The following is a 25,270-nucleotide window of genomic DNA, read 5'->3' as shown; positions in this document are numbered from 1 at the left end:
GCAGCCCGCCGTGGCTGCCTGCAGGCTTATTTATTATAGCCCATTTAGTTAAAATAGTTGATATAAAATGTTTATAGTTATAGTTATGTGATGGTTGTCCTGATTTAGACTGGTGTTTTTTTTTTTTTGGGGGGGGGGGGGGGGGGGGGGGGGGGGGTTGCGCGATGTTGCACCCGGGTCCAGATTAGGGCAGAACCGGCCCTGGCTACATTTCAGGTGTAGTTTGTTTTATGTATGTATGTACTTGCATAGATGTGTACTTGGTCTTCCAATATGGCGCCTAACAAAATCTCGCGGCGCGGTGACGTCATGCGGTAGCCCTCTATAGGGCCTGACTAGCCTTTGGTAACACACCAAACGAATTATCTTTCATTTTTGGCACTTTTTCTGTTTGTGTAGATGGGAAGACATACTGAGAATCCAAATCGCCAACATTTGAAATAATAATTGTTTTGAATTATTTCTTGTCTTATTTAATGAAGGTTGTAATAGAATTAGCCTACATTTGGCTTAAGCTGGATGAGACAGAGACATAACTTTATAGCCATTTGTTAAACAGCTGACAGGGAACGTAATTAACCGTTCCGGGAACGAAATTTTTTTGTTCTAACCGGTTCGGGAATGTCTATTTAATGGTGGAACCCAAAACCGGAAACGTTAAAATTCCGTTTCTGTTCGGAACGAACCAATAGGAAAAAAATTCTGGTTCAAAGCCCTGGTTTCAACATTTGCTATGATGACTTTGTCCTATTTTCAGTGAAACATATGATTTCCATGATTTCCAGATCACCACATTCTGTTTTTAGTTACAATTTTCACAGCATCCCAGCTTTTTTGGAATTGAGTTTGTGCTTTATTAAAGGTTCTTAGTTTGCGATGATGTTGCTTGTGTTGCTGAGGCAGATGCAGTATGTAACTATGGTCACCGGTAAAGCAACAAATAATATTAAACATAAAACTGCTACACATCTCTGACAAATGAATGCTCAGATCGTTTGTTTGTGTGTGTAGCTATAGCCACCTAGTAGCTGTTTTCATTTCATACATTTAATTCAACCATCCAGGAAACGTAACTGAGTGTTTTGCTGATATCTAGTTTTCTCACTTGATGACATGCACAGGTTACTCGATGAAGATGAAGGGTGATGATCAACACTGTTTGTCTGTAGGTGTGGGGTTTGGACTTCTTGTTCACCAGCACAGGCAAAAACGTAATTATTTAAATACACAGCAATTAAGCTGGAAGTAAAAAGTGACACGAGTGTAACATATTACTCGAAACTAAGTACGTTGGTGCTTATGTGAGATTTTATTACACATTGTAAAAGCCATATGCTGTACTGTACACGCAAACATTTTGTTTTTCTAATCTTTCCAATGCATTGTCCTGTGCGATTTCCTGCTCAATCTGGCAACCCAGCGACTGAGTCCTGCTCCTTTTCAGAATCTGTTTATATGGAATATGTCACACATTATGACACACTGACCCTATATGGAGAATATAACTCTCTCACACACACACACACACACACACACACACACACACACACACACACACACACACACACTCATAAAGAGATCATTATGAATATTAGTTCACATTCCAACTGTTAATGAGCAAATAAATCAAACCTGCATTCACAGAAAATCCCCCCCTTGTTAGTGGATAAGAGTGTAAACCGATAGGGGCTTTCTGGATTGTGTAACATGCTGAATGCTGTGTGTGTGTGTGTGGGGGGGGGGGTTATTAAGGGTCATCGCAGGTTAACTAGAGTTTTGAGCTGAGCTTGTTAGTGAACCTTATCGATAGTACTGGAGATGTAGTTAACAGGACGGAGTGTGTGAGGTGAGTGAGCAGCGCCGAGAGTTAAAGTGCTCAATAAACAAAGTGCACTTTATAGATTTAGAGACAATTTGTTGTCAAATGGACCTAGAGTCAATTTAAAACAAGCTCATAATGAGGGGTCTTGTAATCGTGGGGACGAGAGAGAGAGAGAGAGAGAGAGAGAGAGAGACTCTGTTCCTGTCTCTTCAGAGTCACACATCTGTTGTTCATTCGTCCTCCTGCTGGCAGAGATGGAGTGTGGAATTGACAGAGGGACTGTTTGTCCAGAGTGCAGGGAAAAAAAAAACACGTACACACACACACACAAACAAACATACAAACATCCAGGCATTTGCACCGTTCTTCCTTTTATGGGAATTATTAGGAATATTAATCGATACAATTCAGAGCGAGAGAGAGGCAAAAAGAGCAAAAGAATAAGGAAGAGAGAAAGCAAGAGAAAGACAGAGAGAGACAGTGAGAGATAGACAGAGACAGTATAAGAGTGAGACAGTGAGAGAGACAGAGAGGGAGAGAGACAGTGAGAGAGAGAGAGATAGACAGTGAGATAGATAGAGACAGAATAAGAGCAAGACAGTGAGAGAAACAGTGAGATGGACAGAGATAGAGACAGCGAGACAGTGAGAGAGACAAAGATAGAGACAGAATAAGAGCAAGACAGAGTGATAGACAGAGAAAGAGAGACTGAGAGAGAGAGACAGAGAGGGACAGTGAGATAGACAGAGATAGAGACAGAATCAGAGCGAGACAGTGAGAGAAACAGTGAGGTAGACAGAGATAGAGACAGTGAGAGAGAGAGACAGAGAGATGGAGAGAGGGACAATGGGATAGACAGAGAGAAAGACAAAATAAGAGTGAGAGAGAGAGACTGAGTGAGACAGAGAACGAGAGAAAGACAGTGAGAGAGACAGAGAGATAGTGACAGAGAGAGACAGTGAGAGTGAGACAGAGTAAGACAGAGAGAGACAGTGAGATAGACAGATAGAGACAGAAGAGTGAGACAGAGAGAGAGTGAGACAGTCAAAGAGGCAGAGAGAGACAGAATAAGAGTGAAACAGTGAGAGAGAGACAGAGAGTGAGACAGTCAGAGAGACAGAATAAGAGTGAGACAGTGAGAGAGAGCTAGACAGTCAGAGAGACAGAGTAAGACAGAGAGAGACAGTGAGATAGATAGAGACAGAATAAGAGCAAGACAGTGAGAGATACAGTGAGATGGACAGAGATAGAGACAGAATAAGAGCAAGACAGAGTGATAGAGAGACAGAGAAAGAGAGACAGTGAGAGAGAGAGACCAAGAGAGGGACAGTGAGATAGACAGAGATAGAGACAGAATAAGAGCGAGACAGTGAAAGAAACGGTGAGATAGACAGAGATAGAGACAGAGAGACAGTGAGAGAGAGACAAAGAGAGGGACAATGGGATAGACAGAGAGAGAAAGACAAAATAAGAGTGAGACAGAGAGAGAGAGAGAGAGAGACTGAGCGAGAGAGAACGAGAGAAAGACAGTGAGAGAGACAGAGAGAGATAGTGACAGAGAGACAGTGAGAGTGAGACAGAGTAAGACAGAGAGAGACAGAAGATAAACAGATAGAGAGCGAGACAAGCAAAGAGACAGAGAGAGACAGAATAAGAGTGAAACAGTGAGAGAGAGACAGAGAGAGAGTGAGACAGTCAGAGAGACAGAATAAGAGTGAGACAGTGAGAGAGAGCTAGACAGTCAGAGAGACAGAGTAAGACAGAGAGAGACAGTGAGACAGAGATAGAGACAGAATAATAGTGAGACAGTGAGAGAGGCAGAGAGAGATCGTGAGACTGAGAGAGACAGTGAGAGAGAGACAAAGAGAGGGACAATGGGATAGACAGAGAGAGAAAGACAAAATAAGAGTGAGACAGAGAGAGAGAGAGAGAGAGAGACTGAGCGAGAGAGAACGAGAGAAAGACAGTGAGAGAGACAGAGAGAGATAGTGACAGAGAGACAGTGAGAGTGAGACAGAGTAAGACAGAGAGAGACAGAAGATAAACAGATAGAGAGCGAGACAAGCAAAGAGACAGAGAGAGACAGAATAAGAGTGAAACAGTGAGAGAGAGACAGAGAGAGAGTGAGACAGTCAGAGAGACAGAATAAGAGTGAGACAGTGAGAGAGAGCTAGACAGTCAGAGAGACAGAGTAAGACAGAGAGAGACAGTGAGACAGAGATAGAGACAGAATAATAGTGAGACAGTGAGAGAGGCAGAGAGAGATCGTGAGACTGAGAGAGACAGTGAGAGAGAGAGAAAAAGAGAGAGACAAAAAGAGACAGAGATGGCTGTAGTAAGACATAGTGAGAGACAGAAAGTGACAGAAAGAGTAAAAGACAGTGAGAGAGACACAGAGAGAAAGGGACAGTGAGAGGGAGAAACAGAAATTGAGAGACCGTAAGAGAGACATGATGTGAGAGAGACAGAAACAGAATAAAAAAGTTGGAAAAGTATTTTCAGTAAAACCCTGTCAGAGGAAACTCACTCCATTCCAATCCCAAAGTTTGTAATAATGTAGTAATCATTCACCTGTGTGATAAATCCAAAGTATTGGCACCTTTTATGGTCATGAGCTACAATGAATAACATGTCGTGAGAAATATTTAAAGCTGAAACATTCAACACGCTGGTTTCAAAATAACTCAAACCTTTACAGTTACTGTAATATTCCGTCTCCACAGACGGCTCATTTGGATGTGAGCTTGGTGAAAGATCAGAAACCATCTCCAGACAAGATAGTTCTTTTGAGTTTTGTCCCAACTTTCAGTCTCTCTGTTTTTTTTCTTCTTCTGGCTCTCCTCTGTGCTTGTGCATGTTCCTTTGTAGAGTCCTGATTTATTTATTTCTGAAACAGCTGGATGCAGGATGCTCGTTCTCATATCAGTGAGTAGCTCATTTTAGGCCATGTTTTACTTATTATTTATGAGAATTATGCTAACACACCCTATGATTACACTAAGAGATAAATCAGTGTAATTAAGGAGGAATGATTTTCAAAGAACAGCACATTAATTGGGACGATATTGTGTGTCATAGCACAGAAACCGAATGGTATTGAATAAATCTCTGAACTCAGGCTCCAAGCACCTGGTGAACATGAAAACATGAACATGAGCTAAAGAGCAGATGCCAGATGTTCATCCCTTCTCTCTCTCTCTCAGGAGGAAGTGCTGTAAAGGTTTCAGGTTCGTCATGGGTCAGTGTGTACCAGAAAGTAGGTAAAATCCTGCTCTTTCATTCTCCTCACTTTTTCAGATTATTTTATGTTTACCTTTACCTTTTAAATAAAATCATGGTGCAATGCTCTCCATGACCACCAGGGGGCTGATCATATTTGATATTGTACTGTATATAGACACAAACAGATATACTGTACGTACTGTATGTGTGTGTTGCGGTGTGCATAGGTGTAGACGTGTGTGCGGGTTCTCCGTGTGAGCAGCAGTGTATGGATAACTTCGGCCGCGTGGTGTGTACGTGTTACAGTGGCTACCGCTTCGACCGGGAAAGACACCGGCAGCACCTCCACCCGTACTGCTTAGGTGTGTGTTTCAGTTCTGTTTCATTCTGTCGTTATGTGAATTATTAAAGGTATTAAATTATTATTCTATAACACAGCACTGTTGAATATGCAAATCTGGTCAGAGTAATTTTGTATATACATAGTGACACCCACAAAGCTCCATAAAAGGTAATGTGCATAGATAACTGGATGCATCAAAATGAACGATCAGAGTAAAGCGTGAAAAACAGAAATGGAAGTTATTTTGACTCACTTCTATGCCAATAAAATATTTAAATAATATTGGCTGGCATTGAGTGGTATATCAGATATATTCCATTCAGCTAGCATGATACTGAACGAGTTGAAGATGAGTGAATCTACATACACATTCCTTTTGCGTGTTCAACGCGTCTTTCTTTTTCAAAATTCTCTCAAAATCTTCCATATTTAACGAAGCAAACCTGGTGGCCATGTTTGTTTACAGATTGTCACAGTCGCTCGCTAGCGCGGAAGTTTTAAGTCTCTGACGTGTGACGTCATGTTGTCTTGACAACCATCCATGCAATATCGTAAGCCATATTCAACGCTCATTCTCCACTGGGTAGAGTCATGTAGGATAAGCGATATGCTAAAAATATCGCAAGCTATCGAACCAAATGAATGAAACCCGCTAGAAGGGAATAGAACACATTTTTATTCCATTGAAGAAGTGTCCTGTATGTATAATAATTAAATAATATTGGCTGGCGTTGAGTGGTATATCAGATACTAGTGCATCTCAAAAAATTAGAATACCATGAAAAAGTTCCTTTTTTCATAATTTAATTCAAAAAGCTAAACTTTCATATATTCTATATTCATTACATGTAAAGTGAAATATTTAAAGCCTTTTTTGTTTTAATTTTGATAATTATGGCTTATAGCTCATGAAAATCAGAAATCCAGTATCTCAAATTATTAGAATATTCCCTAAGATCAATCAAAAAAAGGATTTACAATACAGAAATGTCCAACTTCTGAAAAGTATATTCATTTATACACTCAATACTTGGTTGGGGCTCCTTTACCATGAATTACTGTATCAATGCGGTGTGGCATGGAGGTGATCAGTCTGTGGCACTGCTGAGGTGTTATTGAAGCCCAGGTTGCTTTGATAGCAACCTTCAGCGTATCTGTATTTTTGGGTTGGGTGTTTCTCATCTTCCTCTTGACAATACCACATAGATTCTCTATGGGGTTCAGGTCAGGCAAGTTGGCTGGCCAATCAAACACAGTAATATCATGGTCAGCAAACCATTTGGTAGTAGTTTTGGCACTGTGGGTAGGTGCTAAGTCCTGCTGGAAAAGGAAATCAGCATCTCCAAAAAGCTCGTCAGCAGATGGAAGCATGAAGTGCTCTAAAATCTCCTGGTAGATGGCTGTGTTGACTTTGGACTTGATAAAATACAGTGGACCAACACCAGCAGATGACATGGCACCCCAAATCATCACAGACTGTGGGAACTTCACACTGGGCTTCAAACACCTTGGATTCTGTGCCTCTCCACTCTTCCTCCAGACTCTAGAACTGTGATTTCCAAATTAAATGCAAAATATACTTTCATCTGAAAAGAGGACTTTGGACCACTGAGCAACAGTCCATTTCTTTCTCTCCTTAGCCCAGATAAGACACTTCTGACATTGTCTCTGGCTCAGGAGTAGCTTGATATTAGGAATGCGAAAGTTGTATCCCCTTTCTTGAAGATGTCTGTTCGTGATGGGTCTTGATACACTGACACCAGCCTCAGTCCACTCCTTGTGAAGCTCTCCCAAGTTCTTGAATCAACTTTTCTTGACAATCCTCTCAAGACTGCGGCCATCCCTGTTGCTTGTGCACCTTTTCCAGCCACCCTTTTCAGCAATGACCTTTTGTGGCTTACCCTCCTTGTGGAGGGCATCAGTGATCATCTTCTGGACAACAGTCAAGTCAGCAGTCTTCCCCATGATTGTGGTTGTGTGTACTGAACTAGACCGAGAGATACACTGTGTTCATACTGTTTTACTCAAACTCAAAATGAAATATTCTAATATTTTGAGATGGGTTTTTTTATGTTTTTTTACTGTAGATGCGACCAAACTCTTCCACGTTTTTCCTGTTTACATAGGTTTATATGACCAGTGATATGAAACAAGTTCAGTTACACAAATTGAAACGTAGCGATTTTCTATGCTATGGAAAGTCCGCACTATAATGACAGGCGTACTAACACCTTCTGCGCGCTTCGGCAGCGCATTGATACGGAGCTCAGATATCAATGCACTGCCGAAGCGCGCAGAAGGTGTTAGTACGCCTGTCATTATAGTGTGGACTTTCCATAGCATAGAAAATCGCTACGTTTCAATTTGTGTAACTGAACTTGTTTCATATCACTGGTCATATAAACCTATGTAAACAGGAAAAACGTGGAAGAGTTTGGTCGCATCTAACTACAGCCCCAAAAAATACCATTGGCCATGCTGAGCCTAGCTACATTGCTAACAGGAGTAACAGCGCGTCTGACTGACTGGGAGGTCGCGCAAAGCTCGGAGAGGTACGGAGCAGCTCGTCTCAATTCAGATAAGAGCATATTTCATTATGGAAGTACGGTGGACTGTTCCTTTAAGTATTCATTTCCTGATACAATTCACTTTTAAAATCAACATTGACAACTACACACAACGGCGCGACCTGGCAGCCAAAATTCTCTCAAAATCTTCTACTTTTAACGAAGCAAACCTTGCGGCCATGTTTGTTTACAAACTGTCACAATCGCTCCCTAGCACAGAAGTTTTACATCTCTGATGTGTCTCTTTTCCAGTTTTTCGATGTCCATTGATAGTTTAGAGTTTATTGCCATTTGCACAAATATACTGCAGTACAGGTACATTGGAATTCTTGAGCGTTTTCCAAGAGTCAGCTTCATAGACATTATTATAAAAAGAAAGGGGGGGTGGGATTACAAAAATATGAAACAGCATACATTCTAAAATTCAAAAACACTCTAATACACAACTAAACAATAACAAATAAACAGTGAGGGAACTAGATAGAGCTATGTAAGGCTGTCATTAAACTGAGTGCAACTGTATATGAATAAATATATGAAAAAAGTAATAAATATCTATCTGAAGTGGTATTGCACATACTGAGTATTACACAAATCGGTGATTATTGCACATTTTGGTTGAGGAGGTAGAAATAGAGGTGGCACAGTGGTTAGCACTGTCGCCTCATAGCAAGAAGGTCCTGGGTTCAAGCCCAGCAGCTGGCGAGGGCCTTTCTGTGTGGCGTATGGGTTTCCTCCGGTGTGCGTGCCACAGGTCTGAAATGATTTATTGTGTTCGTGTTTGTTTTTTTAGGGACTGGCACTATGACAGAGGACCGGCTAGTGGCCTAGTGGTAGCATGTCCACCTCTCGATCAGGAGATTGTGAGTTCTATTCACGGTCGGGTCATACCAAAGACCATCATAAAAATGGTACCTACTACCATCTGGCAAGGCACGCTGCAATACAGATGTGAGCGGGGAGTTAAACTCTCGTGGTTACCAGAGGACCCGCCCCCCACTGTAACCTTAGCTATGTAATAGGCGAGAGGCCGAGGGCTGTGGAAACGGAGATCGGCGCCACCCGATGCACCACATGGCGCTGGAAGGACTTTGACTTGACTATGACAGAGGACTTAAAGATGCGTGGGACTGTTTCCTGTGAGAGTGAGATGTTAAAGATGTCTGTATACACCTCCGCCAGCTGTTCTGTGCAGGCCTTTAGGACTCTCGGTGCTACACGGTTAGGTTCCTCTGCCTTATAGGAGCTCACCTTCCTCAGAGCCCTGAGGACCTGTGTGTGTGTCACCTGGAGTGCAGTATCCACTGGGTCGCAAGGGGTCTTTAAGGTCTCTGTTGAGTTGGTCGAATCTGGCGTAGAAACTGTTGAGGTTGTCCAGTAGAGGGATGTCCTGGTTTGCCACTCTGTTTGCATCCTTCCTGTAGCTGGTGATTGACTGGATCCCCTGCCACATTTCTCTTATGTTGTTTTCCCTATAGCAGCTCTCAAGTCTCTGGGTGTATGTCCTCTTGGCAGTCTTGATGGATTTTTCGAGCTCATATCGAGCATGCTTGTACTCTGTGGTGTCTCCTGACTTAAAAGCTGTGCACCGGTTCCTGATTTTGATGCACACATCCACGTTGAACCAGGGCTTCTGATTGGGAAACACACAAATACTCGGGGAAGGGATGCATGGAAGTGCACCAGTCAATGTAGCTGCTGACAGTATCTGTGTATTCGTGTATATTATCTGTGGCCTCCTTAAAAATGTTCACGTCTGTGGCCTCAAAGCAGCCCTGCAGTTCTGCCAGTGCATTTTCAAACCACATCTTCATGGTCCTGACTGTGACTGGGTCTGCTTTAAGCCTCCTGGTATACAGTGGTGCTTGAAAGTTTGTGAACCCTTTAGAATTTTCTATATTTCTGCATAAATGTGACCTAAAACATCATCAGATTTTCACACAAGTCCTAAAAGTAAATAAAGAGAACCCAGTTAAACAAATGAGACAAAAATATTATACTTGGTCATTTATTTATTGAGGAAAATGATCCAATATTACATATCTGTGTGTGGCAAAAGTATGTGAACCTCTAGGATTAGCAGTTAATTTGAAGGTGAAATTAAAGTCAGGTGTTTTCAATCAATGGGATGACAATCAGGTGTGAGTGGGCACCCTGTTTTATTTAAAGAAGAGGGATCTAACAAAAGTCTGATCTTCGCAACACATGTTTGTGGAAGTGTATCATGGCACGAACAAAGGAGATTTCTGAGGACCTCAGAAAACGCATTGTTGATGCTCATCAGGCTGGAAAAGGTTACAGAACCATCTCTAAAGAGTTTGGACTCCACCAATCCACAGTCAGACAGATTGTGTACAAATGGAGGAAATTCAAGACAATTGTTACCCTCCCCAGGAGTGGTCGACCAACAAAGATCACTCCAAGAGCAAGGCGTGTAATAGTCGGCGAGGTCACAAAGGACCCCAGGGTAACTTCTAAGCAACTGAAGGCCTCTATCACATTGACTAACGTTAATGTTCATGAGTCCACCATCAGGAGAACACTGAACAACAAATGGCGTGCATGGCAGGGTTGCAAAGAGAAAGCCACTACTCTCCAAAAACAACATTGCTTCTCGTCTGTAGTTTGCTAAGGATCACATGGACAAGCCAGAAGGCTATTGGAAAAATGTTTTGTGGATGGATGAGACCAAAATAGAACTTTTTGGTTGAAATGAGAAGCATTATGTTTGGAGAAAGGAAAATACTGCATTCCAGCATAAGAACCTTATCCCATCTGTGAAACACGGTGGTGGCAGTATCATGGTTTGGGCCGGTTTTGCTGCATCTGGGCCAGGACGGCTTGCCATCATTGATGGAACAATGAATTCTGAATTATACCAGCGGATTCTAAAGGAAACTGTCAGGACATCTGTCCATGAACTGAATCTCAAGAGAAGGTGGGTCATGCAGCAAGACAACGACCCTAAGCACACAAGTCGTTCTACCAAGGAATGGTTAAAGAAGAATAAAGTTAGTGTTTTGGAATGACCAAGTCAAAGTCCTGACCTTAATCCAATCAAAATGTTGTGGAAGGACCTGAAGTGAGCAGTTCATGTGAGGAAACCCACCAACATCCCAGAGTTGAAGCTGTTCTGTATGGAGGAATGGGCTAAAATTCCTCCAAGCCGGTGTGCAGGACTGATGAACAGTTACCGCAAACGTTTAGTTGCAGTTATTGCTGCACAAGGGGGTCACACCAGATACTGAAAGCAAAGGTTCACATACTTTTGCCACTCACAGATATGTAATATTGGATCATTTTCCTCAATAAATAAATGACAAAGTATAATTTTTTTGTCTCATTTGTTTAACTGGGTTCTCTTTATCTACTTTTAGGACTTGTGTGAAAATCTGATGTTGTTTTAGTTCATATTTATGCAGAAATATAGACAATTCTAAAGGGTTCACAAACTTTCAAGCACCACTGTAGGTGGGTTGAAGCAGAATTGCAAGGTGGTCACATTTCCCAAAATGCGGCTTGGAGACTGCAGTATAAGCATTTCTAATATTGCTGTAGCATTTGTCCAAAGTGCTGTTTCCCCGGGTGGGAAAAATTCACCAACTGATGAAATTTAGGGATGCTTTTCCAGAGATCACAGTGGTTGAAGTCTCCTAAGATAACAATAGCAGCATCTGGATACGAGTTCTTGTATCTGCTGATCATATCATGCAGTTCTTTTAGTGCACTGTCCTCGTTAGCCGAGTGGGGGGATATACACAGTACTCAGTATGATGCACTGCAGTTCTCTGGGCAAATAAAATGGTCTGCATCTCAAAGTGATATATTCCACGTCTTCAGAGCATGACTGATATTACCGTGTTGTCGGTGGTCCCGGATTGTTTAACGAGGACCGCTGTTCCTCCCCCATGTGTTTTACTGCATTCCGTAGCGCTGCAGTTGGCTCTGTCAACACTGTAGTCTGCCGATGTTATGGCTTCATCGGGGATCCTCTGTCCAAGCCATGTTTCACAAAAACATAAAACAGAACAATCCTGGATGTACCTCTGTGTAGCCATCCGACTGTGAAGATCATCCGTCTTGTTTGCTGGACATTGGCGAAGAATATGATCGGGAGAGTTAGCCGGCCTTTGGTAACCAGTCAGCGGAGTCTCCTTTCCACTCCTACCCGCTTGCCATGCTTCCGTGTCAGCCTCCAGGCGCCAGGAAAAACCCCTACTGCAGCCCTGGCCTAGCGTCACTTTAGTGTGGAGTTGTAGCTCCCGGAAGGACTTGAGAACATTTAAGTTAAAATGTTCTCTATGACTCAGTTCTCTCAGTTATAATATAGTCTCTCAATCATACTTAACATGAGCTCTAACATGACGCACACAAAAAGACAGCAACAGCACTAATAAGGCAAGAACTCGGAAGGCTACGCTATGTCGCACACGGGAGTGCCATCTTGGAAAAAAAAATATGATATGTTCTTCTCTTGTAAATATGCGTGAAGGATATACAACCCCGATTCCAAAAAAGTTGGGACAAAGTACAAATTGTAAATAAAAACGGAATGCAATGATGTGGAAGTTTCAAAATTCCATATTTTATTCAGAATAGAACATAGACAACATATCAAATGTCGAAAGTGAGACATTTTGAAATGTCATGCCAAATATTGGCTCATTTGAAATTTCAAGACAGCAACACATCTCAAAAAAGTTGGGACAGGGGCAATAAGAGGCTGGAAAAGTTAAAGCTACAAAAAAGGAACAGCTGGAGGACCAAATTGCAACTCATTAGGTCAATTGGCAATAGATCATTAACATGACTGGGTATAAAAAGAGCATCTTGGAGTTGCAGCGGCTCTCAGAAGTAAAGATGGGAAGAGGATCACCAATCCCCCTAATTCTGCGCCGACAAATAGTGGAGCAATATCAGAAAGGAGTTCGACAGTGTAAAATTGCAAAGAGTTTGAACATATCATCATCTACAGTGCATAATATCATCAAAAGATTCAGAGAATCTGGAAGAATCTCTGTGCGTAAGGGTCAAGGCCGGAAAACCATACTGGGTGCCCGTGATCTTCGGGCCCTTAGACGGCACTGCATCACATACAGGCATGCTTCTGTATTGGAAATCACAAAATGGGCTCAGGAATATTTCCAGAGAACATTATCTGTGAACACAATTCACCGTGCCATCCGCCATTGCCAGCTAAAACTCTATAGTTCAAAGAAGAAGCCGTATCTAAACATGATCCAGAAGCGCAGACGTCTTCTCTGGGCCAAGGCTCATTTAAAACGGACTGTGGCAAAGTGGAAAACTGTTCTGTGGTCAGACGAATCAAAATTTGAAGTTCTTTATGGAAATCAGGGACGCCGTGTCATTCGGACTGAAGAGGAGAAGGAGGACCCAAGTTGTTATCAGCGCTCAGTTCAGAAGCCTGCATCTCTGATGGTATGGGGTTGCATTAGTGCGTGTGGCATGGGCAGCTTACACATCTGGAAAGACACCATCAATGCTGAAAGGTATATCCAGGTTCTAGAGCAACATATGCTCCCATCCAGACGACGTCTCTTTCAGGGAAGACCTTGCATTTTCCAACATGACAATGCCAAACCACATACTGCATCAATTACAGCATCATGGCTGCGTAGAAGAAGGGTCCGGGTACTGAACTGGCCAGCCTGCAGTCCAGATCTTTCACCCATAGAAAACATCTGGCGCATCATAAAACGGAAGATACGACAAAAAAGACCTAAGACAGTTGAGCAACTAGAATCCTACATTAGACAAGAATGGGTTAACATTCCTATCCCTAAACTTGAGCAACGTGTCTCCTCAGTCCCCAGACGTTTACAGACTGTTGTAAAGAGAAAAGGGGATGTCTCACAGTGGTAAACATGGCCTTGTCCCAACTGTTTTGAGATGTGGTGTTGTCATGAAATTTAAAATCACCTAATTTTTCTCTTTAAATGATACATTTTCTCAGTTTAAACATTTGATGTGTCATCTATGTTCTATTCTGAATAAAATATGGAATTTTGAAACTTCCACATTATTGCATTCCATTTTTATTTACAATTTGTACTTTGTCCCAACTTTTTTGGAATCGGGGTTGTATAATGAAGTTTTGGTAGCCTTTCGGGTGTTCAACACGTCTTCAGTTTCCGAGCACTGGATTCACCTCGTCTTATCTCTTTCCCAGCCGACAAAGAAATGATCGTGTGCATGCGCAGTAGAAAAGTTTTGTCATTGGATCTTCACAAGAGCTCCAATGTGTGACGTCGTGTTGTATTGACAGTGTGCAATATTATAACAATATTGCATGCTCATTCCCCATTGGGTAGAGTGGTGTAATACATGGAGGATAAGCGATATGGTAACAATATTGCATGCCATCAATAAACCCGCTAGAAGGGAATAGAACACATTTTTATTTTATTGAAAAAGTGTCCTATATGTATAATAATTCCTGATATTTCACTCCGATGATGTCACTCCCAGTGTTTTTCGGCTGACTTGTGAAAATGGTGAACTGCTTCAAAATTAAAATTCCTTTAATTAGCTTGCGTTTTTTTTTTTTTTGGATGTGTCTGTATAATATAAAGAACGTTACACGTTGGTGTAAAGATATGAAGTTTATCTTCTCGTGTTGAAAATATTTTCATTCACCCCTTGATATATACATTCACACTCGAAGATAAACTACATATCTTCACGGAACCGTGTGATATCATATATATATATATATATATATATATATATATATATATATATATATATATATATATAATATTAACAACAAAAAGTGAACACTAAACCTTCTGTCAGATGAGTTGTATGTTTACGTCTCACAGATATGCGCAAACACATTGGCTCATTCTCCGTTTATTTCTCATAACTGAATGATTAGGGTTTTTTTGTCTAAAATGATTGTTTTTTGTTGGCTTGCTTTCTTTATTACCTCCTTTATTACCAGGGAGGTTAAGGTTTCAGAGTGGCTTCTTTGTTTGTATGCCTGTACGCAGGATTGCGAAAAAAAAACTATGTACCCGATTCCCATGAAATTTGATGGAACGGTGTAACATGGGCTAAGGAAGAAGGCAATACATTTTGGAGCAGATCCGAGTCACAGGGTGGATCCACGAGTTTCGTTTCATTTTCGCTATACATCTTACAGTCCAGTAGATGACAGTAACGTTCAATAATGAAAATGAAACATTGCTAATGTAGGATATGAACATTTTTTCTGAATTTACAGGATTTTCATGAAGACTAAATTTCTTATGTAAATGCTCAAATGAGCTCTCTCCCTCTCTCTCTCCCTCCCTCTCTCTTTCTCTCCCTCTCTCTCTACCTCTTTCTCTCTCTCCCTCTCTCTTTCTCTGCCTCTCTCTCTCCCTCTCTCTCTACCTCTCTCTTTCTCTCCCTCTCTCTCTACCTCTTTCTCTCTCTCTCTTTCTCTGCCTCTCTCTCTCTCTCCCTCTCTCTCTGTCTTTCTCTCTCTGCCTCTCTCTCCCTCCTCTCTCTCTCTGCCTCTCTCTCTGTCTTTCTCTCTCACTGCCTCTCTCTCTCTCTCTGCTTCTCTCTCTCTCTACCTCTGCCTCTCTCTCTCTGCCTCTCACTCTCTCTGTCTCTCTCCCTCTCTCTCTGCTTCTCTCTCTCTGCCTCTCTCCCTCCTCTCTCTCACTGCCTCTCTCTCTCTGCCTCTCTCTCTCTCTGCCTCTCCCCTCACTCTCTCTGACTCTCTCTCTGCCTCATGCTCTCTCTCTCTGCTTCTCTCTCTCTACCTCTGCCTCTCTCTGTCTCTCTCCCTCTCTCTCTGCTTCTCTCTCTCTGCCTCTGTCTCTCTGCCTCTCTCCCTCCTCTCTCTCTCTGCCTCTCTCTCTCTGTCTTTCTCTCTTGCTGCCTCTCGGTCTCTCTGCCTCTCTCTCACCCCTCACTCTCTTTGCCTCTCTCTCTGCCTTGTGCTCTCTCTCTCTTTCTCTCTGCCTCTCACTCTGTCTCTCTCCCTCTCTCTCTCTGCCTCTGTCTCTCTTTCTCTGCCTCTCTCTCTCTCTGCCTCTCTCTCTCCCCCTCACTCTCTCTGACTCTCTCTCTGCCTCATGCTCTCTCTCTCTGCTTCTCTCTCTCTACCTCTGCCTCTCTCTCCCTCTCTGCCTCTCACTCTCTCTCTCTCCCTCTCTCTCTGCATCTGTCTCTCTCTCTCTCTCTCCCCCTCCTCTCTCTCTCTGCCTCTCTCTCTCTGTTTTTCTCTCTCGCTGCCTCTCGGTCTCTCTGCCTCTCTCTCACCCCTCACTCTCTTTGCCTCTCTCTCTCTCTCTGCCTTGTGCTCTCTCTCTTTCTCTCTGCCTCTCTCTCTCTGCCTCTCACTCTGTCTCTCTCCCTCTCTCTCTGCCTCTGTCTCTCTCTTTCTTTCTCTGCCTCTCTCTCTCTCCCTCTCTTTCTGCCTCTCTCTCCCTCTCTCTGCTTCTCTCCCTCTCTGCCTCTGTCTCTCTCACTCTCTCTCTATCTCTGCCTCTGTCTCTCTCTCTCTCTTTCTCTGCCTCTCTCTCTTTGCTTCTCTCCCTCTCTCTGTCTTTCTCTCTTGCTGCCTCTCGCTCTCTCTGCCTCTCTCTCTCCCTCTCTGCTTCTCTCTCTCTGCCTCTCTCTGTCTCTCTCTCTGCCTCTCCCTCTGTCTCTCTCTGTCTCTCTCCCTCTCTCTATCTCTGCCTCTCTGTCTCTCTCTCTGCCTCTGCCTCTCTGTCTCTCTCTCTCTCTCTCTCTCTCTCTCTCTCTCTCTCAGATGTCGATGAGTGTGAGGAGTCGAACGGGACGCGGTGTGAGCATGTGTGTGAAAACACACCCGGCAGTTTCCTCTGTCGTTGCAGTGCTGGATATGTACTGGCTGCAGACCAGCACTCCTGCATACCTGCACTCAAACGTGTGTGTGTGTGTGTACATCTTCAGCCTTTTCTTAGGACAATGATATTAAAGATGAAAATCTAAAACAGCCAATAGATTTAGATGTGTGTGTGTGTGTGTGTGTAGTCTCTCTCTCACATTCTGCAGGGAAGTCTGATACTCAGATGAGCACTGGTTCCTGCTCTCTCACCTGTCAGGACATCATAAACATGAGGACCAGCCTACAGCAGCTCAAACTCCGCCTGGGATACACACACTCCAGTGGACAGGTAACACACACACACACACAAAAAAAAAAAAAAAACATCAACACCTTCTGACCTGTGTGTGTGTGTGTTTAGGTGATCTCACCCAGTTTAGCTAACAGCAGTGAAAAGCCACTTCCTGGTAGAGTGGGGAAAAATCATGATGGTCACACCATGTCTGGTCCTCCAGGGGTACCTGGACCGCCGGGCCTGCCAGGTACACACACACATACACCTCACAACAAATCTGCTCACAGCGACACATGGTAGTATTCAACACTGTTGTTTATTCCATTTTCCATTCCAAGCTGAAGTTTTCATTTCTGTGAGTATCAGGGCCTCCAGGACAGAAAGGAGAACCTGGATCCATCGGTACTTCAGGTCCTCAGGGACCGAGGGGGGATATGGGCCTTATGGGTCCTCAGCCGGACCTGGAACATGTTAAGAGGGGACGCAGAGGACCAGTGGTAAGCACTTACTGCCCCACCAACACACACACACACCATTACTACCAATTTTTTGGGGATCTCACTCAATCTTGTGTATAACTGTTTCCTCAGGGACCACCAGGAGCACCTGGAAGAGATGGGCTGAAGGTAGGGGTGTGTGTGGTGTGTGTGTGTGTGTGTGTGTGTGTGTGTGTGTGTGTGTCCACATTCAATCCACATTCACTGGATTTTGAGAAACGGAGCATTTTAATTTTTATTTTTTGCAAATTCGATAAATAAAAACTTTATACAAAATCTCATCTCATCATCTCTAGCCGCTTTATCCTGTTCTACAGGGTCGCAGGCAAGCTGGAGCCTATCCCAGCTGACTACGGGTGAAAGGCGGGGTACACCCTGGACAAGTCACCAGGTCATCACAGGGCTGACACATAGACACAGACAACCATTCACAATTCTTGAAAAATAAAAAAAGATATGTTCTTACCATCAAATACTTTCATTCCATATTTTGCTGCTTTTTTGTATTTTTTGGGGTTTTGTTTTCAAGTACAGTTTTTATTTGGTTCAGTAACACGCTCCACCATTTTGTTTTTCTTCATTAGGGTTTTTTGGCAATTGGCAAACTAACTTAAAGGTGCAATACCACCACCGACTGGGCTGGAGTGTGGAACAGGAGATATTGGGGGGAGAAACTATATTCTTTTAGCTATTTCTGTTTCTTTTAAATACTTGATAACAAAGTGATATATCTGACTTGATGTGTGCCGCCATTTTATTTTTCTCTACTCATGGTATATGAGCTGATATCCTAGTTGTAGAGTAGCCAATCCGAGCACATGATTGCTCATATCCAGTGAATGTGGATAGAATGAATGAATGAATGAATGAATATAAAGGCCTGTAATAAAACAGATGTTTACTCGAAAGCCTGTATATTTAATGCCATTTTCCACATGCGGTATGCAGTAACAGTTTAGCAGAGGCTTTATAATGGAGTGCTGATGTGTTTTTGGCTCCACAGGGTGAAAAAGGTTCTCCTGGACCCAGAGGACCACCGGTGAGTTTACACACTTAATCTGGACGTAAAATACAACCGAAATGCACAGATCAGGTTCACAGTAATACCGGAGTTCACTCTCAAACTGATGAGCAGATCAGGTGTGAAGGACAGCACTAAAAGAACAAATGATCCAAGAAAGTATAGGACAAAATTGAAATTTAGATTCTGTCTTAATTATTTTAATACTAATTTACTCTTCAGTGTTTATTTTTAGATTTTCAATTAGATTTTCAAACATTACTTTTCCAATAAAAAAAATTAATGTTTTATATATAAGTGGGAGGTGGCACGGTGGTGTAGTGGTTAGCGCTGTCACCTCACCGCAAGAAGGTTCTGGGTTCGAGCCCAGCGGCTGACGAGGGCCTTTCTGTGCGGAGTTTGCATGTTCTCCCCGTGTCCGCATGGGTTTCCTCCGGGTGCTCCGGTTTCCCCCACAGTCCAAAACACACAGGCTAGGTTAACTGGTGGCTCTAAATTGACCGTAGGCGTGAATGTGAGTGTGAATGGTTGTCTGATGACCTGGCGATTTGTCCAGGGTGTACCCCGCCTCTCACCCATAGTCAGCTGGGATAGGCTCCAGCTTGCCTGCGACCCTGTAGAACAGGATGAGCGGCTAGAGATAATGGATGGATGGATGGATGGATATATAAGTGGGTGAAGCCATGGCCTAAAGGTTGGAGAAGCAGCTTTATGATGAAAAGGCCACCGGTTTGATTCCCTGGACCAGCAGGAATGGCTGAAGTGCCCTTGAGCAAGGCACCGAACCCCCAACTGCTCCCCAGGCTGCTCTGGGTATGTTGTACGTCGCTCTGGATAAGAGCGTCTGCTAAATGCCTGTAATGTAATGTAATATAAATGTTATATAAAATGTTTGTCTGTCATTAAAGAAAGTAATATATTACGTAATAAACTACAAAAACATAAGTCTGAAAGAAGAATGATTACAGATTTTCACAGATGGTTAGAAAAACAAGTCAATTTCTTTAAAGACAATATAAATCAATCAATCGATCAGTCAGTCGATGAAATGCACAAATTTGTGTGTACTGGCGCATTTTTAAAAAATGAAGAGTTGTCACGCTAAATATTGACTTTCTTTAGTTTATTACTGTTTACTCCTGTTTATAGTTGATTTATAATGTCGAAACATTTCATTTCATTATTTCAGAAGACATGTTTGTTTTACATGCACCTCAGACTTTTGCACAGCACTCTATACTACATATAAATTCAAATTGAAATTTGATGAACTAAAACTGAAATGCAAATTTTTTTTACATCTGAATTTAACCAAGCACAATTCAGTTTCAAAACAATGAAATGAATACTATAAACAGTAATCCGTGAACAATAATAAATGAAACAAAGTCAGTATTTGGTGTGAGACGACCCTTTGCTTTAAAATAAAAAAAAAATAGTAGTCTGAGGTACAATGAGTGCAACTTTATGCGGAAATGAGCTGTAGGTTTGACTGAGCATCTTACAGAACTGTAAGACACTTCTTCTGGACACTTTAACTGTCACAGTCGCGTCTTAATTTTGCACCAAAATTTTGTCAGTAGCCTTCATCATGTTTTCTTTTTAATCTGAAAAGTGCTCTCTTATGGAATATGCTGCTCAGATACAAACTTTTTTTTCTGTAACATTTAATTTTGTGCTGGAAAACAAACGAACGTTTGGAACTCTAAAATGTTTTTGTACTGACTCGATAATGTAGAAGTTATAAAATAGAAATCTATAAAGAAAAGAAAGCACAACTTTATTTATCACACACTTGTGAAATTTACTCTCTGCATTTAACCCATCTGAAGCAGTGAACACACACATGCACACACAAGTGAGCAATGAGCGCGCACACACTTACCCAGAGCAGTGGGCAGCCATGCCAACAGCACCAGGGGAGCAGTCAGGAGTTAGGTGCCTCGTTCAAGGGCACCCCAGCCCAAGGCCGTCCCATATTAACCTAACCGCATGTCTTTGGACTGTGGGGGAAACCGGAGCACCCGGAGGAAACCCACGCAGACACGGGGAAAACATGCAAACTCCACACAGAAAGGCCCTTGCTGGCCGCTGGGTTCGAACCCAGAACCTTCTTGATGTGAGGCGACCGTGCTAACCACTATACCACCGTGCTGCCGAAGTTTGCATGAAAAGTTTGTATGAAAAAATAGGGAGCTAAGACTTTTGCACAGTACTGTACATCAATACAAATAATCACATTAATATTAAAGTATACTATTAATAATACAGGGTGTCTAAAAGTCAGGAACCAATTGCCATTAAACTGCATGTACCTGCTTTGATTATTAGATTGATTTTTTTCATACAGAGGGAAAAATAGTATGAACATTAACATTGGATGCAAGTGCAGAGATTGTCTAATTCGACTTCAAAAATCTGATATACACTTTCAAAATAAAACATAACAATTTAGGATAACAGTTTAAAAAAGAAGAGCACTTGGTAGAGTGTATACCACCACCAAGCCACATATCCATCCATCCATCCATCCATCCATTATCTGTAGCCACTTATCCTGTCCTACAGGGTCGCAGGCAAGCTGGAGCCTATCCCAGGTGACTACGGGCAAGAGGCGGGGTACACCCTGGACAAGTCGCCAGGTCATCACAGGGCTGACACATAGACACACAACCATTCACACTCACATTCACACCTACGGTCAATTTAGAGTCACCAGTTAACCTAACCTGCATGTCTTTGGACTGTGGGGGAAACCGGAGCACCCAGAGGAAACCCACACGGACACGGGGAGAGCATGCAAACTCTGCATAGAAAGGCCCCCATCGGTCACTGGGCTCAAACCCAGAACCTTCTTGCTGTGAGGCGACCGTGCTAACTACTACACCACCATGCCACCTCCAAGTCACATATTATCAACATCAAAATCAAATCATTTGAACCTCGGATAATACTAAAGCCATCCACCAAATTTCATCCATATCTATTCACTACTTCTTGAGCTACATCGGAAACAGATCCACATATATATCCGGATTTGCATCAAAATCGAATCACTTGTTCCTTGGCCCATGGCTCACCTTTCCACCAAATTTCATCCAAATCTGTTCATTGGTTTTTGAGTTACATTGGGAACAAACAAACAAACTGAGGTGAAAACATAACCTTCTCCAACAAAGGTGGCAGAGGTAAACATTCAAACCCAAATCCTAGCGGCACAAATATCGCTGTGTTTGACTTCAGATCCGGTGGACATCCATAAATAAACATAAAATAAATGAACTGAAGTGATCATTATTTGTCGGAATTTATGTAAATATTTTGTCATTTATTTCCCTCACACTTCCTGTCCATCTCTGATTTAGGGACCTCCGGGATCTTTCGACTTCCTCCTCCTGATGATGGCGGACATCCGTCATGACATCATTGAGCTGCAAGACAAAGTTTTTGGAAAGAGAGCAGACTTCTTACTGGATACGCCCCCAGACTCTGTGGTGGAGCCGGAGTTTGGTGGTGGTTCAGGACAGGAAGAGATGATGCTCAATACATGACGGATGTGAAGACGTGGCACAGTGAGATGAAGTTCATGTGGAAATGAGAGACAACAAATGGCTATTGAGGATATAAATCTGAAGCTGGATGTCTTCAGGACTGAAACTTTGGACAAATCAAGCAGCTGTTTCTTCTTCGGTGTAAAGAGAGTGATAATAACCCTGAACATCTGCTTTGTTTGGGGGGTTAGAGTGATGGAGAGAGAGCAAATAATAGAGAGACAAAAACTGACTTAATCTCAAACCTCAAACTAACATATGCACATTTGGTACATGTACGAATCATGCTAGTGATGTGCAACTGTATGAAAATATTCAGTGGTGCTGTGGTATGATGTGGGTTTGACGTAATTCTGACCTTTGGGTTGACTGTCCAGAAATTTTATTCCTCTTATACAACAGCAATTTGCCCTTGATTGCAATTTTTATTAATTCATTTAACAAACGTTGTACTTTTTATCCATTTAGAGTTATGTTTACGGTGTGGAACAGCTATGAAACAAGTTTGTGTTATCACTTGTGCTACAGTGTCTTGCAAAAGTATTCCTCCCCCTTGGTGTTTGTCCTGTTTTGTTGCATTATAAGAGAGAATTAAAATGGATTTTTGGGGAGTTAGCACCATTTGATTTACACAACATGCCTACCACTTTTGCTGCAATTCCAGCTGCAAGTCTCTTGGGGTATGTCTCTATTAGCTTAGCACATCTAGCCACTGGGATTTTTGCCCATTTCTCAAAGCAAAACTGCTCCAACTCTTTCAAGTTAGATGGGTTGCGTTGGTGTACAGCAATTTTCAAGTTATACCACAGATTCTCAACTGGATTGAGGTCTGGGTTTTGACTAGGTCATTCCAAGATATTTAAATGTTTCTCTTTAAACCACTCCAGTATAGCTTTAGCAGTATGTGTAGGGTCATTGTCCTGCTGGAACATGAACCTTCATCCCAGTCCCAAACCTCTGGCTGACTCAAACAGGATTTCCTCCAGAATTGCCCTGTACAGTATTTAGTGTCATCCATCTTTCCTTCAGTCCTGACCAGCTTTCCTGCCCCTGCAGATGAAAAATATCCCCACAGCATGATACTGCCACCACCATGTTTCACTGTAGGAATGGTGTTCTCAGGGTGTTGGGTTTGCGCCACACATGGCGTTTCCCATGATGGCCAAAAAGATCAATCTTAGTCTAATTTCACCAGAGAATCTTCTTCCATGTGTTTGGGGAGTCTGCCACATGCTGTTGGGAAAACTCCCAACACATTTTCTTAATCAATGGCTTTTTTTCTGACCACTCTTCCATAAAGCCCCGTTCTGTGGAGTGTATGGCTTAAAGTGGTCCAATGGACAGATACTCCCATCTCCACTGTGGATCTTTGCAGCTCCTTCAGTGTTCTCTTTGGTGTCTTTGTTGCATCTCTGATTAATATCCTCCTTGCCTGGTCTGCAAGTTTTGGTGGGCGGGGCCTTCTCTTGTCAGGTTTGTAGTGGTGCCATATTCTTTCCATTTTGCTATAATGGATTTAATGGCGCTCCCTGTGATATTCAAAGTTTGGGATATTTTTATAACCCAACCCTGATCTATACTTCTCCACAACTTTGTCTCTGACCTGTTTGGAGGCTCCTTGGTTTTCATGTTGCTTGTTTAGTAGTATTGCAGAGTCAGGGTCTTTCCAGAACAGGTTGATTTATACAGACATCATGTCACAGATCATGTGACACTTTGATTGCACACAGGTGGATCTTAATCAACTAATTATGTGATTTATGAAGTTAATTGATTGGACCAGCTCTTATTTAGGGGTTTCATACGAAAGGGGGTGAATACCTATGCACACTCCAGATTTCTGTTTTTTCATCTTAATTATTGTTTGTGTCACAATAAAACAATAGTTTGCACCTTTAAAGTGGTAGGCATGTTGTGTAAATCAAATGGTGCTAACCCTCCAAAAATCCATTTTAATTCCAGCTTGTAAAGTGATGAAACAGGACAAACACCAAGGGGGATGAATACTTTTGCAATACACTGTATAAAAGTAGCTATAAACATTTGGTCCCTCACCAGCCTGACAAAGGTTCACATTCCAGCAGGACAATGACCCTAAACATACTGCTAAAGCTACACTGGAGTGGTTTAAAGGGAAACATTTAAATGTCTTGGAATGGCGTAATCAAAGCCCAGACCTAAATCCAATTGAGAATCTGTGGTATAACTTGAAGATTGCTGTACACCAGCACAACCCATCTAACTTGAAGGAGTTGGAGCAGTTTTGCCTTGAGGAATGGGCAACAATCCCAGTGGCTAGATGTGCTAAGCTAATAGAGACATACCCCAAGAGACCTGCAGTTGTAACTGCAGCAAAAGGTGGCTCTACAAAGTATTGACTTGGGGGTGAATACCTATGCACATTTCAGATTTCTGTTTTTTCATCTTAATTATTGTTTGTGTCACAATAAAGCAACAATTTGCACCTTTAAAGTGGTAGGCATGTTGTGTACATCAAATGGTGCTAACCCTCCAAAAATCCATTTTAATTCCAGATTGTAATGCAGCAAAAGAGGACAAACACCAAGGGGGATGATTATTTTTGCAAGACACTGTATAAAAGTAACTATAAACATTTGGTCCCTCACCAGCCTGTCTTTTAATCAGAGATTCTCCTGTCTCGGAAAACTTAAAGTTACCCCTGACTACTGGAGACTCCTGCCAAAAAAGAGTTACATAAACATCTCCTTACAAAAAAAAAAAAAACTTCACCGTATCAACAATCACACACATTTTCGTAGTCTGTTTATGAGGCGCGTCCGCCATATCATGTAAGGATGAAATGATAACTTATTAGAACAAATGTATTAATATAAACATTGTCTGGCAGATGGAGCAGCTGGAGCAGTCAGAGTTATCGAAAATTAATCAACACCTGCTGACCAATCAGAATCGAGAATTCAACAGGTATAAGAGTTAACAATCTAAAAACCACCTTGCACCTTTCATGTGACTAAAATTTTACTCCTGAAGTTTCACTGAACTCTTGAATAATCTTAGGATTGTTTAAATAATACTGGCATTCTCGTAAAAAAAACTCCACGAATGTACTGTAAGTGAAGTGAATGCGATGTGTCAAGTGCCATATTTTTCCCATCTCCTGC

General features: G+C 42.2%; 1 protein-coding gene across 1 annotated transcript in view; it reads left to right on the top strand.

Moving 5' to 3' along the window:
• The window catches only part of LOC132887535 (collagen and calcium-binding EGF domain-containing protein 1-like), a 74,402-nt gene extending 49,803 nt beyond the window's left edge, over positions 1-24,599 (top strand). The window contains exons 3-11 of the mRNA XM_060923003.1: positions 5,026-5,078; positions 5,272-5,406; positions 16,725-16,862; positions 16,970-17,112; positions 17,185-17,305; positions 17,425-17,555; positions 17,649-17,684; positions 18,559-18,594; positions 21,942-24,599. Coding sequence (XP_060778986.1) covers positions 5,026-5,078; positions 5,272-5,406; positions 16,725-16,862; positions 16,970-17,112; positions 17,185-17,305; positions 17,425-17,555; positions 17,649-17,684; positions 18,559-18,594; positions 21,942-22,127 — 979 coding nt within the window. The 3' untranslated portion in view covers positions 22,128-24,599. The remainder of the gene's footprint in view (positions 1-5,025; positions 5,079-5,271; positions 5,407-16,724; positions 16,863-16,969; positions 17,113-17,184; positions 17,306-17,424; positions 17,556-17,648; positions 17,685-18,558; positions 18,595-21,941) is intronic.
• Positions 24,600-25,270: the final 671 nt, after the last annotated feature.

The sequence above is a fragment of the Neoarius graeffei genome, chromosome 6, assembly GCF_027579695.1.
Source record: "Neoarius graeffei isolate fNeoGra1 chromosome 6, fNeoGra1.pri, whole genome shotgun sequence".
NCBI classification, from domain to species: Eukaryota; Metazoa; Chordata; class Actinopteri; order Siluriformes; family Ariidae; genus Neoarius; species Neoarius graeffei.
This window is presented reverse-complemented; position numbering and strand designations above follow the sequence as displayed.